At 41.1% G+C, this 24,467-nt stretch overlaps 1 protein-coding gene across 4 annotated transcripts in view; it reads left to right on the top strand.

Annotated features, from left to right (window-relative positions):
* The window catches only part of ACSL4 (acyl-CoA synthetase long chain family member 4), a 46,403-nt gene that overhangs the window by 16,164 nt on the left and 5,772 nt on the right, over positions 1-24,467 (top strand). For 2 of the 4 annotated variants that reach the window (XM_039348718.1, XM_039348715.1), the window contains exons 2-15: positions 4,602-4,683; positions 6,578-7,166; positions 8,527-8,704; positions 9,870-9,979; positions 10,635-10,773; positions 11,689-11,839; positions 14,937-15,060; positions 15,748-15,819; positions 16,872-17,011; positions 17,800-17,972; positions 18,625-18,699; positions 20,733-20,924; positions 21,793-21,907; positions 23,507-23,664. In XM_039348718.1, coding sequence (XP_039204652.1) covers positions 6,816-7,166; positions 8,527-8,704; positions 9,870-9,979; positions 10,635-10,773; positions 11,689-11,839; positions 14,937-15,060; positions 15,748-15,819; positions 16,872-17,011; positions 17,800-17,972; positions 18,625-18,699; positions 20,733-20,924; positions 21,793-21,907; positions 23,507-23,664 — 1,978 coding nt within the window. In that variant the 5' untranslated portion in view covers positions 4,602-4,683; positions 6,578-6,815. The remainder of the gene's footprint in view (positions 1-4,601; positions 4,684-6,577; positions 7,167-8,526; positions 8,705-9,869; positions 9,980-10,634; positions 10,774-11,688; positions 11,840-14,936; positions 15,061-15,747; positions 15,820-16,871; positions 17,012-17,799; positions 17,973-18,624; positions 18,700-20,732; positions 20,925-21,792; positions 21,908-23,506; positions 23,665-24,467) is intronic. The other 2 variants (XM_039348716.1, XM_039348719.1) reach the window with 2 other exon arrangements.

A 24,467-nucleotide genomic window follows, 5' to 3' on the forward strand; every position in this document is an offset into this window, starting at 1 on the left:
AAGGGGATCACGTGACCCCTCAGGACACTGCAAACAGTGTCATAGATGTATGTGAACCAGTTGTCAAGCATCCGAATGTTGATCACGGGATCCGGGGGATGCTGCAGTGGTCCTAAGTAGGAAAAATGGCCCTGTCACTTTTTTCAGTGCCGCTGTAACTTCAAACGGACACTCGACAAACTGTTGTTAAGTCAAGGACTACATGTTTATGTTGAATTGTCCTGTTGCAAATTGTCCCGTGGTCCCATTCCTAGTGCAGAAGCACCGTACTTTTATTTGCAAAATGATATATCAGACTGGATATTGGCAAGCTACAACCTGGCAAAGACATTATGACATCTTCTGAATATTTAGCTGCATTTTTTTTTTCATACAGCGGCTGAGACTGGTTCGTAAAAATGGAACTGCAGTTTAGCATGATCCTTCTGCCAGTTGTTTATGTTTTGCTGCCCTACATTTTCACAGAAACCTGATTTGGTATCAACCTTCCTGGTTTAAAGTGACCTCTGATGAGTTTCTAAAAAGCCCCGCGTTTTAAACATAGCTTTGCCTTCAGAATTGGTTTTAAACCCCTGTCTCTAGGGATTAATCAAATAATAAGGTTGGATTCCGTGACAATGAAACATTTAGCGTTGATTGCAGCTCATAAATCCTCACAAAATCCCAGTGCTGGTAGAACATAAAACAACCTGGATTCCTCGGCTTATGATCCTATAATACAGTGTTTCTCAACCTTGACAATTTTAAGGCATGTGGACTTCAACTCCCAGAATTCCACAGCCAGCATTGCTGGCTGTGGAATTCTGGGAGTTGAAGTCCACATGCTTTAAAATTGTCAAGGTTGAGAAACACTGCTATAATATGACACAGTACAGGGCTACTGTAGGCCATGAAGGAGGCTCCACTTATATAGCAAGAGAGAGGACTTTTTTCTTTATTTCATTAAAGGTACTCCTTGACTTATGACCCCAATTAAGCCCAAGATTTCTGTTGCTAAGCAAGACAGATGTTAAGTAATTTTGTCCCTGTCTCACCACCATTGTGAAGTAAATCATTGCCAATAACACGGTTGTTAAGTGACTGTGGCTTCCCCATTGACTTTGTTTGTCAGAAGGTTGCAAAAGGGGATCGCATGACCCTGGGACATTGCGACCATCATAAATACGAGTCAGTGGCCAAGCGTCCGAATTTTCATCATGTGACCATGGGGGTGCTAAAATGGCCGTAAGTGAAAAAATGGTGAAAGTGAAAAAAATTTTTCAGTGCCGCAGTAACTTCGAACCGTCATTAAATGAACTGCTGTAAGTTGACTATGGAGATTCTCGTCATCCAGATCATGGCTGTCCCAAAGATGCTTTTTCAAGAGGCAACTGGACTTTTCTTGTTTTTCTTTGAAGATGTTTTGCTTCTCATCCAAGAAGCTTCCTCAGCTCTGACATCAGGTGGGGGAATGGTGGGGAACGTTGTAATTTGAGGAATGCAGTGGTGGGATTCAGCCAGTTCGCACTAGTTCGGTAGAACCGGTAATTAAGTTCAGAGAATCGGCTGAATGCACACTCTGTTTTAGGCCTCAGAGGCCTGGAGGAAGCCTCCCAGCCTAGAACAGGTCACCGGAAGTGCGTGGATGCCACTTCTGGAAGTCCGTTCTAGGCCTCAGAGGCCCAGGCCTGCATCCATGCAGAGAACCAGTTGTTCAGGTATTTGAAACCCACCACTGGAGGAACACCTGTATTAGATTTAGAGGACTCCCAACGCATTGGCAGCTTACAGCACTAAACACAGTAAAAGAACATCTAGAAATGAAGCCAATTCTTCAAACAAATGGAATTCTTGGCTCAGCACTCTTTTTAACCCAAGAACATGACCCACAGATGGTGTGACAGCAGCAGCCACACACAGAGCTGGGCATAGATTAATTTTAGTAATAGAGAGAAACCTTTAGGTACAGTTAACAATATTTATGCCCAGCAATCTTATTCTCTGGAAAATTGGCAATCTGTTTGGTTGGTTTCATTTTGTTAATAGAAATATTTTTAGATTGCTTGGCCATAAAATGTATTTTGAGCAACGCAATTTGAACCTGAAAGTAGCAAAAGCCAGAGTGGAAACAAAACTTGACTTGAGAAAGATTGCATCTAGGGAAACTGGCTAAATATAAATGTCTCAACTTTCCATCCAACAGACAGCCAAGAAGGATGAAGAGTTTGGCCTTCATTAGCAATCAACTGTGAAACTTCTCAGGGTTTTTTTTTTTTTCCCATGTTCATGCGGTTTTAATATATGGTAGAAATGGAATTAGTTGGGTGACTACACAGTTAAATAAAGCACAGAAATATTATTGTAGCCTTTTTGAAAAGTGAATAAACTCTAGTCTAGACAGCTTACATTCTGCTTATTACATGCTTAAGACAGTAAAAAGTGCTGACTCAGATGGAAAAAATGCAGTGGGATCCTGAAACGAACTTAGCTTGTCAGGAATCAGTGACTGTAACTATTCCATTACAGTATTTACAAGTGGAGAGTTGGTGAATGTCTGTATAGTACATTTTCTCTCTCCCTCTCTTTTTTTTTTCTCACTCTCCCATCATATTGGCTGTGTTTGTGCAATAACTGCATTCAAGTAGGACAATGACGTTGAGGACAATCAACCAGTGGAACAGCTTACCACCAGAAATCGTGGGCGCTCCATCACTGGAGATTTTCAAGAGGAGATTGGACATTCACCTGTCTGGGATGGTATAGGTTCTCCTGTTTGAGTGGGGGGCTGGACTAGAAGACCTTCAAGGTCTCTTCCAATTCTAGTCTATTCCTATCCATGGTTTATCAAAATTTGCGCCTGCTATATTGAATCAGACTCTTAACCACATAGACAGATCTAGTTAAACTTGCTAAGGCTAAAATTCCTGGCTTATTTTACTTTGGGAAATCACACAATGCAGTCATTTTCTACCTTTTTCCTTCACATTCCCCTTCTCTCATTCACACCTTGTATTTTTCATGCACATATGCAGACATACACACACACACACACACACACACATGTTTTCTGAGGTTTTCGCGGGTGTTTGTATGTAGGTCTTTGGTTCGGGTTTTCTCCCGCGTAAAATTGGAAGTGTCTTGGCGACGTTTCGACAAAGTCCCATTCGTCATCTTCAGGCTGGTGTTTTCAGCTTCGTGCTTCGAGCAGCAATGCTGCTCTTGAATGCTGCTCGAAGCACGAAGCTGAAAACACCAGCCTGAAGATGACGAATGGGACTTCGTCGAAACGTCGCCAAGACACTTCCAATTTTACGCGGGAGAAAACCCGAACAACCAAAGACTATATATATATATATATATATATATATATATATATATATATATATATATATATATATATAGTCCACATATATAGTTCATGAACCAGTTTTATCCGGACAAAACAAAGCTTTAACACTTGACAATAACACAATAATGCTACCAATAAGTCCATTTGATTGCATACTTTTTTGTTCTTTAATCAGTTCCATGTACTCATTTCTCTCTTAGATTAGGCCTCCAATCAACTTCTCATACCATTTTAGCATCAAGGTAGTCCTGACATTTTTCCTGAAGCTGAATCTCTTATAGCTATGCTAATAGTTACATATTGTGTGTCTCTCTGTGTTTGTGAAAGAGAGACAGAAGAGAAATACAAGCTTATCATTCTTTTATGGAGTGGTCAGGTTAAATGTCATCATGACATTGTTTTAAGGTAAAATACTGTTTTATTTGGTTTAATTGATTGACCTTAGTCCTTTGCTGGCCACACACTGCACGACTGTGTACTTTTCAACTCTGCCCTTCTGAGTTTAGTGTTAACTTTGAAATTGAACAAGGATTAGAAGCTTCCATTTCTAATCTAAGGACTGTGATTAGTATGGTTAGTTCTGGGGAGAAGTACGTGGGCATTCTCAGTTGCTCAATAACGTTAATAACAAATTGGCATTTTTTTGTACCCAGTTGTTTGTTTTCAGCTCAAACAAAGCTTGGATAAAGATATAAATAGAAGTCTTTAGTTTTGCCACTTGATAAGGTCCTATTTCAGATTGCAGTAAGAACTAATGTATCTCTCTTTCTGTGCTTCTGGTTTCCAGTGTGTTGCTTTTTTTATAATAGATTGAAGTTATTTATATAACTGATCTGGTATGTGTGTGAAATATTCCATGGCAGCCTAACAAACCGTGTCCACTGGCTACCTCACCCTAATTGGTAAGTCTAGAATGGCAAATGGTTGAAAGGAATTCTTGAGTAGATACTCAGCAAAACTATTGGCATCCTTTGATTATTACCAGGGTAGAACATTATAGAATCATAGAATCTAGAAGGGACATTGGAGGTCTTCTAGTCCTGGAGGAGTGGAAGAACATTCCAGAAAAAAGACAATTATAAACCTCTTCTAACCTGCTGCAAAAGAACTCCCATCCATAAATGACTCCAAGGACTCGAAGGAAACACTTTTGAACTTTGAAACTGCCTTGACACAGCATTTTCCAAATGTTCAGCACAGGATGGGAAAGAAAGAAAGTTACTAACTTGCTAATGGACAAAGTTACTAATTTTTACATAAAACTTTTTCTTAGCCTAGAAACAAACAGTGACGGTTTCTCCAACTTTGGCGTGGATTGAATTTGTTTAGAAGACCCGTGTTCTCTCGGAAGTAATGTAAGTAGAGTGTCAGTTTTCTTTCTAATTGGAGCCTGTTCTTATTCATCTATTAATTATTCGTATAACTCGGCAGCCTTGGTTTTGCAGAATACATAAATGTAATATGTTGTGCTTTCAAATTTGGGGAAATAATGAAGAAAACTGGGTGTTTTAAAATAAAATTTGAGACTGTGTCTGGGAGCTGCTTCTTATCAATCCAAATGAATGGGGAAAGGAAGCTGATTTGGAGCTGATTCTATGAATTACTGTGTTCCTGCATAATTTGCTTTTTTCAGAAACTCTTATGCGCTTTGATCTATACTTTATGTTATGTGTTATGTCAAGCACTGATTGTAATATTAACATTTTTATGTGTATGTTCTTTGTGTGGAAACTATTCTGGAGTGTTGAATAAAATGGAAAAAAATGTCAAAATAGCATTACGGAGATACTGTAGGAGAAAGACAGGCAGATCCTGGGCCTAGAGTCAAGAGAGGAATCACCTTGGAGTACTTATGTTCCCACAAACAGTCTAAGTCTTGAATTCTGTTAACTCCTATTTAGTTGACTGCTGACTATATTCTTGTGTATAGACATAAACAATAAATCAACATAACTGGAACGTAACATGTCCATTTCTCACCTGACAAATACTACATTAAGCAGAATGAAGAATGCCGTAATGACATTGCGTTCTGGTAGCTGGGATTTCAATCTCGTGTCTTTGTTTTCAATGAAGGCCAATCACTCAGCTTCCCTGGGAAGCTGTTATAGAGTGTTAATGATTAATGCAATGATTTGAGCACTGTAACCAAATACATGAACCTGCTGTTGTACCAAAAATAACTAGTTATAGTAAGTAAAGAACCACAATACTTGGCAGAAGTTTAAAAGGAACCATATTCCATTATTGGGATGGGGAGGATCCAGTCTACAGCCTGTAAGTGTTTTTAAGATGGAACTGGTTGCCTAGACTTTGCTTGAAGGCTACAACATCATTACAGTTTTCCCCTGGAACTGCCTTCCTGCCACGTGTGCCCTCCAGATGTTTTGCCTTGCCCTTGGGAATTATGAAAATTGCAGCCCAAAACCTTTGGAGGGCATTAGACTGAAGGAACAGTTGACAAATAGTTTATTTCCCCCTTTTTTCCCCTGTCCATTTGATTGCCAGGTTTAGGGGAAAGTTCTAGAAAACATGCCCTTTGTTTCAGAGGCCTTCCTCTTCTGAATATTGGCAACATGAAACTCCTCTGATCATTAGCAGAGGGCTGAAAATAGATCTAATTGAAATTCTAAATATTGACATTGATTTCAATGCTCCTAATCCAACCCCTGTCTTATCTTTGCTTTTTTCTTCCTGCCGTTTTATTAACTTCCATCTTTTAGTTTGAGCTAGCTTGAACGTTGACTTGGAAGGGGGCGATTAATAAAAAGTCTGCTGAAGTTAACTTTCTAAAGAATGTATGTAATAATTAACAGTTTGCAACACATCATTTCCTTTATAATAACAAAAAATCCTGCAAATCAACAGCTCAATAAAGAACAAAGAGGAAATGCTTGTCAGAATCATAAACCGCCTTACTACATCTTTCGTAGCCCTTCTACATTTGGGTGGGTGGGGGAAATCCATGGACTTTTGACCCTAATGATGTAATGGTCATATTGCTAAATTGGATTAAAAGCATGACATTTTAAGAGCAAAATGTTTACCTAAATCTTCCAAATATTTAGAGGGGGGGCAAAGATCCGTGGAACAGATACACTTCCTTCCGCTGCATTGATTTAAATTCCGTGACACTGTTTACAAATGTCAGAGCAGCTCCTTCAATGTTCAGGGCCCAGCTGTTGAAATGAAGCCAATCAAGCTAACAAATCATTGCTGTTTTTGTTTTTTCTAATGCTCTCTGATTAGCCAATGATCTTCAAATAATTTGCTGGTGCTGTTGCCGATTGTTGCTGATCGTTTCTAACCTTTTAGTGATTCTTCTAAACTTCAACCACCTAAAGCCTTCGTTTCTGCTTTTGCCTGCTGCTGCTTCTGCTGCTGCTTCCTTCTTGAGAGAAAAAAAAAAAAACTTAAGAAACTTGGATTCTCCAAAAGGACAGGTGACAGATTTTTTTTTTTTTTTAAAAAAAGAAAGCTGTCCATTATGAATCTTAAACAAAAACTCTGGACCCTTGTATGGTTCCCCCTGTATTTTTTGATCAATGTGTACAGTGCGCTCGTATTCATACCCTGGTATTTTCTTACAAACGTGAAGAAGAAAAAAACTATGGCGAAACGCTTAAAAGCTAAGGCCGTCTCCGACAGTCCTGGAAGTCCGTATCGGTCCATTTCACATATGGAGTCGCTAGCCAGTATAGACTTTCCTGGAGCGGACACACTGGACAAACTGTTTGACCTTGCCGTGACCAAGTTTGGGAAGAAAGACTGTCTTGGAACAAGAGAAGTCCTGAGCGAAGAGAACGAAATGCAGCCAAACGGAAAAGTATTTAAAAAGGTAAACGACTTCTGAGCCCGTGGAAAAAGCATCCTCCCCAAAAGATTTTCAGGAGGTGGGAAAAGATAAAATGTCTTGATTTCCAACAGGACGAGGCCAAAGCTCTAACATTAGTTCTGAACGGGAGGTAGAGGCCGTCCTCAACGTACGACTACAGTGGAGCCCATAATCCCTGTTGCTAAGTCAGATGGTCGTTCAGTGAGTTTTGCCCCCTTTTACGACCTTGCCGCAGTCGTCAAGAGAATGGCTGCAGTTTTTAAAGTTAGCAACACGGTGATTAAGCGAATCTGGTTTCCCTATTGAATTGGCTTGTCAGAAGGGGGTAGGGCAGTGGTTCTCAACCTTTTTAATGCCGCGACCCCCCCCCAACCGGTCGTAAGTCGAGGACTACTCAACCGTCGTAAGTCGAGGACTACTCAACTGGGGCAGCACCGTTTGCAGAATGGGACTTTTGGGGGCTCAGCAGGGCAGAGACAGCCTGGACAATTCCTATTGGCTTTTGAAAGCCAATAGAATTAGACTCTATTCAAGAGAGTCTCTTCTATTGGCTTTCAAAAGCCAATAGAATAAAAGGGAGTAGCACAGCTAAGAAAAAGGGGGAAAAAATGGCGGACTGCGTTGTTTGGCGACCCCCGTGAAATGGTCGTTTGACCCCAAATGGGGTCCCGACCCACAGGTTGAGAACCACTGGGGTAGGGGGTTGGACTAGATGACCTCCGAGGTCCCTTCCATTATTATTATTAAGGTCACAAAAGGGGATCACATGACCCCAGGAGACACTGCCACCGTCATAAATATGAGTCAGTTGCCAAGTGTCTGAATTTTGATCAGTTTTGACCATGGGGATGGTGCAACAGTGGTAAGCGTGAAAAACAGTCACCTTTTTCAGTGCTGCTGTAAGTTCGAATAGTCACTAAATGAACGGTTGTATGTTGAGGACTAGTACTATATCTTAGTTGTCCCATTTCCTTTCAAACTCTTTCCTGTTTGTTCCACGCTGGCCATCATGAAAACATGGATTCCGGATGGCCCTTTCATTGTCAATTTGCTGATACAGAAACAATGCGTTTAATCACGCCTGCTGCAGCAGTTATCCTATAGATTGGAAATGGGCCATTATATGATAAAGAGGTTTAGATGCTTCAGAGGGGATTCCTTTTATTGAACCAAGTGAGTAGTTCACAGAACAGGGAAATCAAGAGTGGCTTGGTCAGTTTCTTAAACAGCAATCAAAACTGATCCAGTATAAATGGATTTACATCAGCAGCGGTTAAGCCGTTTAGTTTTTTTGTTTTTAAGTCATCTCGTTTTGATCTCCTTGCTTTAACGCTAACTGACCAAGTGTTTTAATCTTGACCAGTTAATCCTAGGAAACTATAGATGGCTGAACTACGAAGAGACCAGCCGGAAGGTGAAGCGCTTTGGGAGCGGGTTAGTGGCGCTGGGATTGCAGCCCAAGAGCACCGTGGCCGTATTCTGTGAGACTCGAGCTGAATGGTTTATTGCCGCCCAGTCTTGCTTCCGGTACAACTTCCCTCGTGAGTATCAGTGCTGCATCCCACCTCCATCAACAAGGGCCATAGTCCTGATTCTCTGCAGGGTGTCGCCACTCCTACATTACGTTTGCCCTCAGTGCAACGTCCAGCACAAAGGTGTCTTAGAAACTGGGGCCTGTGTTGAATTAGTGGCAACATTTATACCTGTGGTTCAGATATATGCAGCATAGAATAATAAAATGATTTGTTTAAGACCAGTGACTTTATTAGGGTATAAACCTTTATGCCTTTAAATAATAGCCACGACAAAGTAGTTACCTACTTTTTAAAATTGGGGTTTGGCTAGTCTAAAGAAAAGAAGAAATAGGGGAGACAGGATAGCAGTGTTCCAGTATCTGAGGGGCTGCCACAAGGCAGAGGGGGCCAGGTTGTTCACCAAAGCACCAGAGGGAAGGACAAGAAACAATGGTTGGAAACTGATCAAGGAGAGAAGCAACCTGGAATTAAGGAGAAACTTCCTGACAGTGAGGACAATCAACCAGTGGAACAGCTTACCCCAGAAATTGTGGGCGCTCCATCACTGGAGATTTTTAAGACGAGGCTAGACAATCACCTGTCTGAGATAGTATAAGTTCTCCTGCTTGAGCAGGGGGCTGGACTAGAAGACCTCCAAGGTCCCTTCCAGCTCTATTCTATTCTAAGTACGTTGTTCATCTTAAAATTGTTGGTATATAAGCAGTCCTTGACTTACGACCACAACTGAGTCCATAATTTCTGTTAAGACAGTTGCTAAGTGAGTTTTGCCCCATTTTAAACCGTTGTTGCCACGGCTGTTAAGGGGATCTTTGCAGCTGTTAAGTTACTAACACAGTTGTTAAGTGAGTCTGGCTTCCCTCTTGACTTTGCTTGTCAGAAAGTTGCAACAGGGTCACATGACCCTGGGATGCTGCAACCGTCATAAATATGAGTCAGTTGCCAAGCATCCGAATTTTGATCAAGTGACCATGGGGAGACTGCAACAGCCGTAAGTGTGAGAAAATGGTCATAAGCCACCTTTTTTCACTGTCGTAACTCTGAATGCTCAACTAAGTGAGCTGTAGTAAGTTGAGAACTACCTATAGAAGAAACATAAAATTAACATGCAATATTTATTGCTTCAGCTGAATTAGTTATTGAGCTGCTTACTAACTTCTTGCCTTTTAAATAGTCGTTACATTGTACGCAACCCTTGGAGAAGAGGCAGTAACCTATGGATTAAATGAATCTGAAGCAACGTTTTTAATCACCAGCTTAGATCTTTTGGAAGGCAAACTAAAGGTAAATCTTTTCGTCAGCACTAGAGTAAAATTAAATAAATTTCTAAGATCAAAATTGACTTTCTAAAAGATACTGGGGAATACTAATAGGGCCTAACATAATTTAATCTGTAGGGAAACAATCCCTACACTAGGTATGTTTTTTTAAAAATAATATTTGTGTTTTGTTGTGAAACATACAGTATATTGTTTTGATATACTGGTATTTCTATTGTATTGACTAAAGATTAACATTATGAAGTTTACTAGGCTGAACTCTGAGTATAGTGGAAAGCTGTAGTCAGTGGCAATTTGCAATGAGACTATAAAAAGGGTGTGTGGTCGTAACAATTATCAGAAAATTGTCAGAAATTAATCATCACAGACAAATAACTTGCCCAGCAGCTATAATTTCCGTACTAAACTTTGAAAACCAGCCATTTTCGTTTGCATGAAACCCCTCTGCTTTGGAAATGCTGTAGCTATAACAGAAACAGAAAATCTCTATAAATAAGGTTTCCCCATTGAATAGTCAGAAATAGGAAGAATATATTCTTCAAACATTATTACAACATTGGACTTTCACAATCACGAGAAGTAAATGCAAGCCTGTGTCGTGCCTTGCAAACGTTTGCTTGGGTTTATACAATCAACTCTCAACTATTTTCGTTCCTCAGAATGTACTGTCAAAAATCCCCTGCCTCAAATACATCATTTACGTGGATAATAAGACCATCAATAAATCAGACTATCCTAAGGGGCTGGAGATTCATAACATGCAAGCAGTGGAAGAACTTGGAGCCAAGCCAGAAAACTGTAAGTAGGCCACAATCATGCTATGTGTGGGGGGGGGTGTTTCCCCCCTATATGACAAGCAACATTCTAAATCATTTGAATAAGTTCATCTTTAATTCTTCATAAGAATTCTTTCCTCTTTGGACAATCTTCAAGACTGCTTGTTCTTGCTTCACAATAGCTTTGCTTCTCTAGAAGTTTGTTCTGGAGCTGAAGGGAGCTGAACCAGTCCAAAGGGCTTGGTCTCTTTGCTGCTATGACGTGGAGCTGTGGCTTTGGAAATTCCATCTCAAATCTCTGCTGAGAAAGAAAGTCCACTGTGGCTACTAGCCTTTCAATGAGCAAGAGAGAGATCTTATCAGCAGCTTGAATGGTGCACGAGGCTGTGCCACGAGGGAGTATATAATCATTGTGTTTTGAGACTTTCTGGCATTAGAGGGTTCTTAACAAGGTGCATCACCACCGCCAACATCATGAGCTCATTTGCTAGCACTAGAAGTAAAAGTGCCAGATACAGTTTTTAAAAAAATAAAATAAAAAAAAAAAAGTCTTGGCTTTTGTCATTCCAGATTTTTCATAGGTGAGAAACTTAGGGAACAATCTTAACCATTTTTCTCCACCATCACAGTTGCCGTCCAACACAAGCCAGAATGAAGCCAGAATGGTGTAATCGACATAATGGTGTCATGATCGCACGGCCATTGTTTCAGTGCCTTGATTAGCTAAGCCCACATCTCCCTTTCTCAAAAGTGATCAGAATTTCCCCCCCTCGTCAACATTTTAATATAATATAGGCCACAAGGCTTATTCCCTACCCCTGTATGCACTTATGCAGTTTACCAGTTTTTTTCACAGCATAAAACATTTTAATAGTTTCAGTTTTATTTTTTCCTCAATATTGTAGTCTAACTGTTTTGCCTTCTTATCTTTGTCTAGTCAGCATCCCTCCCTGCCGCCCTGCTCCTACAGACATGGCCCTAGTCATGTATACCAGTGGTTCCACAGGGAGGCCCAAAGGGGTCATGATGGTCCATAAAAACTTGATAGCTGGAATGACTGGACAGTGTGAGCGAATACCTGGCCTGGGGTAAGCAATTCCTGCCATTAAATGCACGCGCTTGTTTATAATTCGGTTCTTTCCACTAACAGGGCAGGTGGGCTGAGAATAGAGAGGACATAGCAGGTGACATGTCTGTGAAGATTCTCAACCATCCAGCACATGGTTGTCCCAAAGATGCTTTTTCCAAAAGGCAACTGGATTTTCTTGTTTTTTTTTCCTTTGAAAATATTTCACTTCTCAATCAAGAAGTTAGAAGTTAAAACTGAAGAAGCTTCTTGGATTAGAAGCAAAACATTTTCCAAGAAAAAAGACAGACTAGTTGCCTTTTGGAAAAAGCACCTTTGGGATAGCAGCTGACAGTCCATCAGATAGAAACCCGAGACCTTCCATTCCCTGGTAGATCTTCCATTTGTGTGCTACCTTCTCCAGCCACAGATGAGTGTTTGTGTCTCTCAAACAGAATGAAGATACAGATTTTGAGCTGGCCCAGTTCTTTTATCATCCTTCCTTGATACTTGGTAGCAACAGCTATTTATGTTGAGAGATTACATTGGGGATGGATATTGCCATGTTCCCAGGAATCTGTTGGACCCATAATAAGGCCAGCAATCCTCCCTTTCCCATTGGTTTGGTGTGCTAACGTCACATACATTGTGTCCCATGCAAGATCTGAAGGTACAATTGCCAAATCCTCTTGAGATTTTTGCCCAACTTGCATAATTTTGAGATTTTGAGGAAATGGACTTGGGTTGTGGTTAGGACACAATAACATCGGGTACTAGGAGAATTATGTGTTTCCGGATTAAGACCTTGTGCTCGTAATTGCAATAGCCTTAGCATTTAGGGCTCCTTGGTGCTCTCTGAGCTTGCTTGTTCTCTTGCCGACGTTTCATTAACCAAACTAGGTAATATCCTCAGTGCTAGAAAGGAGTGAGGTTTGTGGAGATGAAGGGGAAGGACTGTGGGGTCCTTGGTGCTCTCTGAGCTTGCATATTTTCTTGCAGATGTTTCATCACCTAAACGTAGGTAACTTCACTGCTGATGATGTTCCTTAGTTTGGGTAACGAAACATCTGCAAAGAAACAAGCAAGCTCAGAGAGCACCAAGGATCCCTCATTTCAATCCTGAGCTACAAATATTCTCCTTTATTGGAGCCTTAGTATTGATCCATGTTACCATCTAGCTCTGCACTATACAATACACTATTGTATTCTTCCCAGCTCATGTTAGAAAAATGATGGTGCTCACCATTGCTATGAAGAATATATTCAGTATGTTCAGAACTTAATCAATGACCTGTACCTTAAACCTTGGTCTATAACAGGGGTAGGCAACCTTGGCTCTTTTATGACTCGTGGACTTCAACTCCCAGAATTCCTGAGCCAGCCATGCTGAGGGGAAAGGGAGAGATTTCCAAGCTGAGCCATGCTAGCTCAGGAATTCTGGCAGTTGAAGTCCACGAGTCATAAAAGAGCCAAGGTTGCCTACCCCTGGTCTATAAACTTAAACAGATTAGTCATCAAGATTAGAAACAAATAGATTTATCTCAATGGAAACATTATAGCTTATGCTCTTCTTGATAATTTGCTTCCCTAGATTGTTTTCCACTAATTGAACAATAAAAACAATAAGGTTAATCTTTAGAGGGGTAAAGATAAGTCCTGTGTTTCTGCTGCTGCAAGCGAAGCAGAAATATGCAGTTACACTGCCCAAGGAGTGGAACAAATGCTTCAGAGCTGTACTCTGCTTTTATTGTTCAATTCAACCAAGTCCACAGTGGCCTTTCAAGATTTACTTAGGCCTGTCAGCTGTCCAAAAGTCAAGCAGAAAAAGCACTGACGTTCTTCTTGACTGCCACCACTTGGAGGCTGGGGCGAATTAGTATGTTTGCGCACAACTTATTTCTGGATTACCTGCTAACTTCAAGTCTTTAAGCATTGTACAGAATTGTTTAACGTATAATCTATCGAAGTTTAAAAGCCCAACAAAAAAAATAAAATGAGCATTAGGGATGATAACGAATCATAGTAAAGCCTGGCAATAGAATAACATGTCATAATAGCAAGGTATCTCAAGTATCTGGGAGACAAAAAGACTGCAGGATAAGCACTCAGCAAGTCCATTCTGTGTAGAAGGTAACATTTATGTAAGCACCATAGTAACTAGAAAGGACAGGTATAAGCAGTGGTGGGATTCAGCCGGTTCTCTCCACTTCAGGCTCAGAATGGACTTCCGGAAGCAGCATCCCACACAGAGAACCAGTTGTTCATCTATTTGAATCCCACCGCTGGGTATAAGATCTACTAAAGCAGGCTTCTCCAGTCTGGTAGTTCTCCAGCTGTGTGGATGTCAGCTCCCAGAATTCTCTACCTACCATGAGCAAGTTGAGATCCTTACCTCTGGAGGCCACTCAATTTAGCTGAAGCTGCATTCTAACTCAGTCAGTCTGAGGTGACGTTTTATCAGCCTGAATGTACATTAGACCAGGGGTCTACATTAGACTTCCAACCTTGGCAACTTTGTGACTTGTGGACTTCAACTCCCAGAATTCCTCAGTCTCAACTAGGCTGGCTGAGGAATTCTGGGAATTGAAGTCCACAAGTCGTAAAGTTGCCAAGGTTGGAGGTCCCCTGCATTAGACTACAAGGATTCATCACTGCCCGGTTAAGAGACAAAAACCCAAACCATGTTCTGTGTTTATTTAGACCAGTGGTTCTCAACCTGTGGGTCGCGACCCCATTTGGGGTCGAACGACCATTTCACGGGGGTCGCCAAACAACGCAGTCTGCCATTTTTTTCCCCTTTTCCTTAGCTGTGCTACTCCCTTTTATTCTATTGGCTTTTGAAAGCCAATAGAATAGACTCTCTTGAATAGAGTCTAATTCTATTGGCTTTCAAAAGCCAATAGGAATTGTCCAGGCTGTCTCTGCCCTGCTGAGCCCGCCAAAAGTCCCATTCTGCAAACGGTGCTGCACCAGTTGAGTAGTCCTTGACTTACGACCGGTTGAGTAGTCTTCGACTTACGACCAGTTGGGGGTCGTGGCATTAAAATGGTTGAGAACCACTGATTTAGACCAAGATATCCTGACTGCCGTATTGAAACAATTTACATTCTCTCCCTTAGACCCAACGACACGTATATTGGCTACTTGCCTTTAGCTCATGTATTAGAACTGACGGCAGAAATTTCCTGTATTACCTACGGCTGCAGGATTGGCTATTCCTCTCCACTCACCCTGTCAGACCAGGTAAGCCAATGGATGGAGCTGCTTTGTAAATTGTTGAGGAGGAAAAGTGTTCAGTTAATGCCAAACATTGGACAGAACTTTGTGTGTTTATTTATTCATCAATTTTTTTATCCCCTACAAGGTGACTCTGCCCAGCTTCAAAGTTATAAGACAAGTAAAAAAGTTATTAAAACATTAAAACGTTAAAAACTACACAGATTAAAATATTATTGTATAGCCTTACAATGAGAAGTAGTCTTAAGCTTGCCACTACAGTAATCTGAGCCCAAGTGATGTTCACAAATAAGGACATCTTAAGAATACACTCCTGAAGTATTTTCTCGATGACAAGTTTTCTGTTTTTTTTCCTCAGCTTTAAAATCTGATCTGCTCTTTGGCCCTCAGGCAATAAAATAGGACAAATATTCTACCTTTCATTCCTTCATTCTTTATTATTTCAGTTTGCAAAATTCAACACCCTAAAGCAGTGTTTCTCAACCTTGACAATTTTAAGGCATGTGGACGTCAACTCCCAGAATTCCACAGCCAGCAGTGCTGGCTGTGGAATTCTGGGAGTTGACGTCCACATGCCTTAAAATTGTCAAGGTTTGAGAAACACTGCCCTAAAGCATCTTTCCACGGTTTTATTCTTCTCTGAAAATAATTGAAATTAAAATGAGGTTCTCGCTTTTTTACCCCTTCTTTCAGTCAAGCAAAATTAAAAAGGGAAGCAAAGGAGACTGCACTGTTCTGAAGCCCACTTTGATGGCAGCTGTGCCAGTAAGTACCAGTAAGGATGAGATACTTGTGAAACTCTGTGTATTTCACACCGAACGTTTATTAAAAATGGTTTAAATGTTAAATTTTAAACTTCAAAAAGTACAGTAACTTTATTTTTCCCAATTGGTTTATATAGATCACCCATCTTAACCTCACAAGTCTAAAAAAAAAAACCAAACCTCTATATCTCGGATCTTTATAAAACCAGTTGCAGATATGCCTATATCTACAGCTTTGTTTGCTTGAAACAGCTGCCAGTGCTCATGTTTCAGTATACATATTTTGGAAATCTGTCCTTCTTTTTGTACATCTTCCCTCAGCAAACCCTATTAAGTGTATCCAGTAGTTAGATAAAATGCAATTGCCTGAAAAAAATTTAATTTATTGGTGGGTGGGTGGGTGGGTGGGTGAAATCTAGCATATAATCTGGCAAGACAACAGATCTTTAGATTATCTCAGTTTTATCCTGAGATCCCCAGATTTTTGACTCATGTGGTAAATTCCTGCCACCCTTTTTCTCACATGATGGGGGGGGGGGAAATCAAACATTCACAATCATTTTCTAAAATAGCTTTTATTTGTTTAATTAAATAGAAAAGAAATAAGCAAAAACAAGAGTTTCTCATACGTGGGCAGAACACTTTATACAACAGTTTCAATAAAGATGGCCATACTACATTATAATCATCCATACATAATCTATATGTAACTTTGGCATAAATTGAAAGTAGCGTCAGATCTTCATTCTGCTGATTAAGTATGGCCACAGATTTATTTTTTATTCTGACAGCTCCTCATTAAAACAGCTCAAAAGGAGAGGGTATTCAATATTTCCATTGCTTTCCGCCGAGTGCCTACGCAAATAACCCCCAGCTAAAATGGACTGCCAATAGATTAGCCTGATTACATATTAAGGATTATACAACTAAGGAAATAGCTGTTTAAAATGGAATGAATTGCTCTTTCCTGTTATCCTTGTCACTGGTCTGGCCTGGTCTAAACCAGTTCAGGAATAAAATGTTTCTTAGCTGTTTCCTTGAAATTGTTTGTAGGAAATCATGGATCGAATTTATAAGAACGTTATGAGTAAAGTCCAGGAGATGAACTATTTCCAGAAAACTTTGTTCAAGATAGGGTATGACTACAAATTGGAACAAATCAAAAGAGGTTACGATGCACCTCTGTGTAACTTGTAAGTACAGTTGATGTATTTTGATGTATTTGTTGCAGACACAACTGAGGATTAAATTTGAGGGGGAAAAAAACCTGGTTCAACCAGTTGGACAAACTTTGTCTAAATCCTAACCTTCCCTTCAGGGGTACATTCATTCATCATGGAAATCCATGGTTCTTAAGTGTAGGTTGTTGAACTGCTTTTTAAATTGCTACAGTGAGATCATTTATTTTAGGGGGTTTTCTAAGGTAACCTTTGCCAGACTGCTGCTGTTAATATATTAAGCACCAGCTCCCAGAATTCCTGGTCAATTACCAGGCCACGTGGGGATTCTGAAAGTTGCAGTCCAGGTTATCTGGAGGGTCTCAGGTTTATCTTGGAATTTTGCCCCTCAACAAAGCCTTGGGCGAATGCAGAATATCTTATCCTTTAAAAATTCCCTGAACTTCCGGGGAACCTCCGATGAATATGTTGAAATCACCCTGGCTTGTACACAATCAGATTGGAAGTAGACTTCTCTGGTCCGAAGGATAGCCATATCTATCATTTTGGGGAGGGTTTAGTCATTTCAATGAATCAGTTGCAACTTCAACTCAGTCCGGGGCCTGCAGATTGAAAAACCTGGTTCCTGTTCACTTCTGAACAGAGCAGAAAGGCAGTCAGACCTGTAACATTGGGCCGAATTCACAACGGGTGGATTAATGGGTCTGCCATGGAGGGGCCCATAGAGAATCATGTAACAGCTGTTTATAAATCCTCTTATTGTGCCCTTTCATTATATCATTGTGGCATTCTTCTCCTTTAAGACTGCTGTTTAAAAAAGTGAAGGCCCTGTTGGGAGGGAACGTACGTATGATGCTTTCTGGAGGAGCCCCTCTCTCACCTCAAACACAGAGATTCATGAACATCTGCTTCTGCTGCCCTGTTGGCCAAGGCTACGGCCTGACGGAAACCTGTGGCGCAGGCACCATTACTGAAGGTAAGGATGTATGGTTAGCTTTTTTCATTGTAAAGGTGTTTTCTGTGGAGCCCTTGGAAAACAGCCTGCAGTGCTGTGTTTAATCTACCCTGCACTTAAATTAAAAGAACTTGAAAAGCATTTGTATAGAAGAGTAGGCAAAGCTGGGGGCGTGGAGTTAAGCATCTCATCAGCTCAGAGTCATTACGTTGCCAAAAACAGTCCAGGTTCAAACACACACACCCCCTTAAATTCCATTGACCCTTATCTGGCACCGATTCAGATCTGAACTTTACTTGACCAGATTCCTTGAGTGATAAATTTTCTGAACTGCAACTTGATGCATGGCCCTGATCTTTTGTGCCTGACCTTAATTTAGCCTGCAAAGGATCTGGACCATACATTAAGTTGCAGTTCAAGATTTATCGCTCAAGCCGAGACAGAAAAATCTAAACTTTTAATACTAAATTGGTGCCAAATAAGGGTCAGCGTTTGTGGCCACCTAATAACTCTAAGCTAGGGGTCTTCAAACTTGGCCCTTTTATGCCTGGCCAAGTTTGAAGACCCCTGCTCTAAGCTGATGACGTGTTTAACTCTGCCCTCAGCTCTGCTTGCTCTTCCCTTACAGTTTTGTTCCTGTCTCACTCCTTGTTTCTTGATGTTTTCTCCCTAGTAACTGACTACAGTACCGGGAGAGTAGGGGCTCCTCTTATCTGCTGCGAGATTAAACTCAGGGACTGGAAAGAAGGTGAGAAAATCCCATTATTCTAATAGACTTTAATCCAGCGATGGTGAACCTTTTAGAGACCGAGTGCCCAAACTGCAACCCAAAACCCGCTTGTGCGTCGTCGGGTGCCGGGTGGGCATGGCCCATTGGCTGGGTGTGGCCAGTTGGGGGTGTGGCCCATTGGGTAGGCGTGGCTGCGGTGGTAATGGCAGACTGGGTGGGACTAAAAAGTTCCATCAATCAATTCCAACTTTGCAAGATCTTCTTTTTTCCCGCGAGAAGTTGAAATTGACTGATTGATCAAACTTTTTTTTTTTTTTTTTGCACATGGCAGCGGAGGCCTAAAGTGAAAAGGTTTTATAAAACCCAGCTGAAGGCCTAGGACTGGGGTGATGGCGCGCGTGCCCGCAGAGAGGGCTCTGAGTGCCACCTCTGGCACCCGTGCCATAGGTTCGCCACCACTGCTTTAATCTGTTTCCTTGGCTGAAATAGGAGTAGATTATCAGAGTTGGAAGGGACCTTGGAGGTCTTCTAGTCCAACCCCCTGCTCAAGCAGGAGACCCTATGCCATTTCAGACACATGAAAGCCAATAATGATAATGATAATAATAAAAGTTGGGAGGGATCTTGGAGGTCATCTAGTCCAACCCCCTGCTCAGGCAGGAAACCCTATACCATTTCAGAGAAGTGATGTTTAAAACTATAATTTTTGTCTCTTAAATCCCTCTATATCAAATATAGTTTACAATGCTCCTACATAAGAACAGTGACCGTGCTGTTACTCAAGAGAGATTGGTTTAAAGTACAATTTTAGGAAGCATTTAAAAATAATGGACATAAATGCACATATAAACCATTATAGATACAATTGCTTCCTATAAATGCAAATTCTGCAGTGAACAAAAGAATCTGTAAACCATATTTTAATATAAATCTCTAAGTTGCTTTGGCATTAATATTTTTCACTATTTAAGTTGGAAGCATGATAAAAACAAAGTATTTGCGTTTCACAGAAAATGTTTTCTTCTCTCAAAATATTGGTCAAAGTGGTATAAAGGTACAACTTTTACAGAAATTAACTAGATTGAAAATAATGAGTATGTATCATGCCCTTGACAAACTAGATAAATATATGTCTCTTGGAAAATTATTCCATCTCTAGGTTTTTCTCAAGACTTTTGACCCACCTCCAGCCATTTTTATTTTGGGGGTAGAAAAAACAGCTCCCTCTGGGAAATATGATTACTTTTGGTCCAGGATCTGCCAGTTCTGAAATTCTTTTCCCCTTGTGGTGTACTTGTGAGATGAATCATATCCAGGGTGACCTCCCCATAGAAAATCATGAACCTTTTAAATCCTTTGGCTTAAGAGGCTGATGGCTATAGATACATTGAACTTGTTTTTTTGTTCAACCAGTGTTTTTCAACACTGGCAACTTGACGATGGGTGGACTTCAACTCCCAAAATAACTCAGGCAGCAGGGGAAGTCTGGGAGTTGAAGTCCACACCGTGTAAAGTTGCCAATACTGAAAAAGCCTTGTGATCTATTAGATGAATCTATTTCCTAATAAATTGCATCAATCCCCTGAGAGAAGCGGCGATCCTGTATTTGCTTGACTCTGGGGAAAAGCCCACTAAATGTAGTGGGATTTATCCCTGAATCAACTTGAATAAGTTAGAATCGTTTGTGTCCCATACGTACCTAATGCATATTGTAGATCAGAGGTATTTCAACCATGGCAACTTTAAGACTTGTGGACTTCCAACTCCCATGCTTGCTTCCAGCCCCATGCTGGCTAGGGAGTTGAAGTCCACAAGTCTTAAAATTGCCAAAGTTGGACGCACCTGTTCTCGATCCAAAGGCTTTTGAGTCCCAAAACTTTGTGATCCTGGCTGGACCTAATGCATCGTTGCATTTTACTGCCCGTATGAATTTAGTGACCTAACATAATTAATCAGCATTATCCTGCCTTTCTTTCTTGTTGACCATTTTGGTCTGATTTAAAGGAATCACGTAGCCACCAGTTTGTTCTTTCTGCTTTTTTTTTTTCCAGGAGGCTACACAACAAGAGACTTACCACACCCTAGGGGGGAGATTATAATTGGAGGGCCCAATGTCTCCATGGGGTACTTCAGAAATGATGAGAAAACAGCTGAAGATTTCATTGTCGATAACAATGGCCAGAGGTGGTTCTGTACTGGAGACATTGGAGAATTTCATTCTGACGGGTGCCTGCAAATCATAGGTGGGCACGATACCTGGTTTGCTCCAGAAAGAAACCTGGCCCTGTTTTTATATTAGTAAGCTCTTCCAAGCATGCCATGAATTATACACCCAACAGCCATCTAAAACAGTTGCCTTGTTCGCGTAACGGTCTTCCCTTTTTGTAACGTACATTCGCAAAGGCAAAAGATGTCATCTCAGCAATTGGTTTTGCGTGAGAACTTGGCATCGTGGTTTGTAAAATAAGAATGTCTGGGGAATGCTGGCTTGTCACCGCCCAGTCTCTGGCTCCGCTGAGGGTTCCTTCTGAGGGAAGGGGGCGTTCCCTCTCTTACTAAGTTTGTTACTATCCCACCTTGTGCAGGAAAAGCGGGTGCTGTATTCCAGGGAGGGGAGCTATTTTCTGCGAGAGAAACAGAAGTTCTCTGTGCTGTTTGCTTTCAAGTTCAATTTGTAAATCCCATTCCAATGAGCCACATACAGATGAGTTACTTACTGGAGCAGACTGTCTGCTTGCAGCAAAATCTTCTATTTTCTGCTGCTTCAGTGGCTTGGAAGCACTCTGTGCTGCCAAGTGAACACACTGTCTCTTTCTCCTTTTCCCCATTCTTGGTAATCCTGGCTTGCAGAGTTGTTAAAATATAGGTAAAACATTATATATCTCCAGTATATATGCTTTATAAAAGTCTTTGACTATTATAAAACGTCAAACGAGGGTTAAAACGTATTTAAAAAGGGGTTAAAATAGATTAAAATGGATTAAAAGTAGGTTGAAATGCAGTGTTAAAAAGTTAAAATAAAAATAAAAGAAAGCTCTTACTTTTGGAGGAGCTTTTTACAGCCTTTGCTGCCTGTCCCCCATCTTCAACTGTGTTTGGTTGTTTCTCCAGATCGTAAAAAAGACTTGGTGAAGTTGCAAGCCGGAGAGTACGTCTCTCTTGGCAAAGTGGAGGCAGCCTTGAAAAACTGTCCCCTGATTGACAATATTTGTGCATATGCGAAAAGGTGAGTTTACATATATGTGATCTTTCATACAAGTTCGTGTGATTTTTTTTTATATATAAAAAAAACCCCATCAACTTACATCGAACAGGTTGGAAACTAAAAATCTCGCACTCTACTTTCCAACACCATTGCTCCAGCAGGATTTCCAACACCGTTGTTCCAGCAGGATTCAGGTCCATCCCAGCAGGTGTGACGCACATAACTCAGTGCTTCCCAACCTCCGCAGCTGAGGGATTCTGGGAGTTGAAGTTCCTGTATCTCGGTCAGGTTGGGAAGCATTAGGTGCTATAAAGTAGCTAAGAGAAAGTTGCCCTATATCAGGGGTCTTCAAACTTGGCCCTTTTATGACTTGTGGACTTCAACTCCTAGAATTCCTCAGCCAGGCACGTGTGCCTGGCTGAGGAATTCTGGCAGTTGAAGTCCACAAGTCATAAAAGGGCCAAGTTTGAAGACCCTTGCCTTATATACGTGGTGGCGAACCTAAACGGGTGCCACAGGTGGCACTCAGAGCCCTCTCTGTGGGCACGTGCACTGTCACCCCAATCCTAGGCCTTCAACTGGGTTTTATAAAACCTTTTCGCTTTAGGCCTCCGCCGCCGTGTGCAAAAAAAAAAAAAAAAGGTTCAATCAATCAGTCAATTTCAACTTCTTGCGAGAAAAAAAAAAGATCTTGCAAAGTTGGAATTGATTGATTGAACTTTTTAGTCCCACCCAGTCTGCTGTTACTACTGCAGCCACGCCCACCCAATGGGTCACGCCCACCCAATTGGCCACACCCAGCCAATGGGCCACACCTACCCAGCACTTGACGATGCGTAAGTGAGTTTTGGGTTGCAGTTTGTGCACTCGGTCTCTAAAAGGTTCGCCATCACTGCCCTATATCTTGAGTGAGGGAGCTGACCAGCCTTCAGATGGTGCTGAACTGTAAGCTGCACCTCAGTAATCCAGCCATAGTAAAGGATGCTTGGCATTTCATTCAGAAACCCTTTGAGGGTCACAGGGAGAGACACATGTGGCTGCAATCCTTCTAGGCTTAAATATTCACACACTGCACAAGTGCAAAAGTATTATTTTGATTTCTCCTCACCTTTTATTGTCTGTCTCTCTTTCTGTCCATCCATCCATCTATCCTATCTATCTTATCTATCCATCCATCCATAAACACACACAGAGCTGATGAGTAACCATAATGTGGAGCTGGCTATCGGCTTGGCTGGTTTTATGGAAGTCCTGGGGATCAGCTTCTGAAATCCACCTGCTGGGAGACCAGGGGGGGAAGGGGCGGGGGGGGGTAGTAGGTTGGCCACTGTGAGAACATGGTTGGAGCAACCTTTCTCAATTTCTGTTTTTGTTTTGAAGAAAATAAATTGAAATAATTTTCAGGTCTCTGGGAACCTCTGCATAAAAGTTACATCTACAACTAGCATTACATAGCATGTGAAGTTCAAAAAAAAAAAAATTTTTTTCCCCCCTCTAAACACAATTTCTTACAGAACCCCAGTTGAAAAAGGTTGGGCTAGAGTAAATTTCAGGGTAAAACATTTTGCTTAGTCAAATGTCACTAAAAACTAAATAGTGTTTTCTTGTGTTTCAATCTAGCAACCAGTCTTATGTTATCAGTTTTGTGGTTCCCAATCAGAAGAAACTAACGGCACTTGCTGAACAGAGGGGTATGTCTGACAGCTGGATCAACATCTGTAACAATCCTGTCATGGAATCAGAAGTTCTGAAAGAGATTAAAGACACGGCTAACAAAAGTAAGCAAATGAAGATGTTTTTTTGAACCGTAGAGTGGTTGCAACTCACAATCTTATCTGCAACAGATACTCTGCTCGAGTATCATCAGTATCTTACTAATGATAACAGAAATTGTTAAGAGCTTTTGCAAGCCAGTTCCCTTTCACTGCATTTTCCCCCTTTTTTTCAGTCTCCCTAAGAGTATCTGTAAGGCAAGAATAATTGTCAAAAAGGTGGCTGAAGGCACTTGATCAAAGTTTCATCCTGGGTGGGTTTTGACCACGTGGTGATAGCTGTCATTCCAAAAATCCTGCTCCATTCCTTTTCCCTTTAAAAATAGGGAAAGTTCAATGGAATCATGGATATCTGCAGCACACTGAGATTGCATTCCCATGAGCAGTGACATCATGTCAGTACACCTTATATGAAGGCCTCCCATACATATATCACAGAGTGTGTACCAAAACACTACAACCCATGTCAATTATCCCCTGTGGACACCCAAATAAGAGAATTCAAAATTTCATAATTCCACTGCCCAGACTACTTTCTCGTCCATTTTCAACATTTCTTGCTTCCCAAAGACGGAGACATAGAAATCAGTCTGTATTTATTTAGCCCACTTCAGTTTCGGAAATAGTTCTTGCACAAGACTGTTCTATCAAGTCTCCTCCTACTGCAGTTCCCTTTAAGCTACATGAAAATGTTGATTAATTTTGTTAATCAACACAAGCATTCTTTGTACACAGTGTTGAGCCAAGACCGGTATGGTTAGATTAGAAGTGCCGGATGTGAACGACCGCTGTATTCCACTCTATGTTGT

This window comes from Crotalus tigris, unplaced genomic scaffold (assembly GCF_016545835.1).
Source record: "Crotalus tigris isolate CLP2741 ecotype Arizona unplaced genomic scaffold, ASM1654583v1 scf7180000018172.2679963, whole genome shotgun sequence".
NCBI lineage: Eukaryota > Metazoa > Chordata > Lepidosauria > Squamata > Viperidae > Crotalus > Crotalus tigris.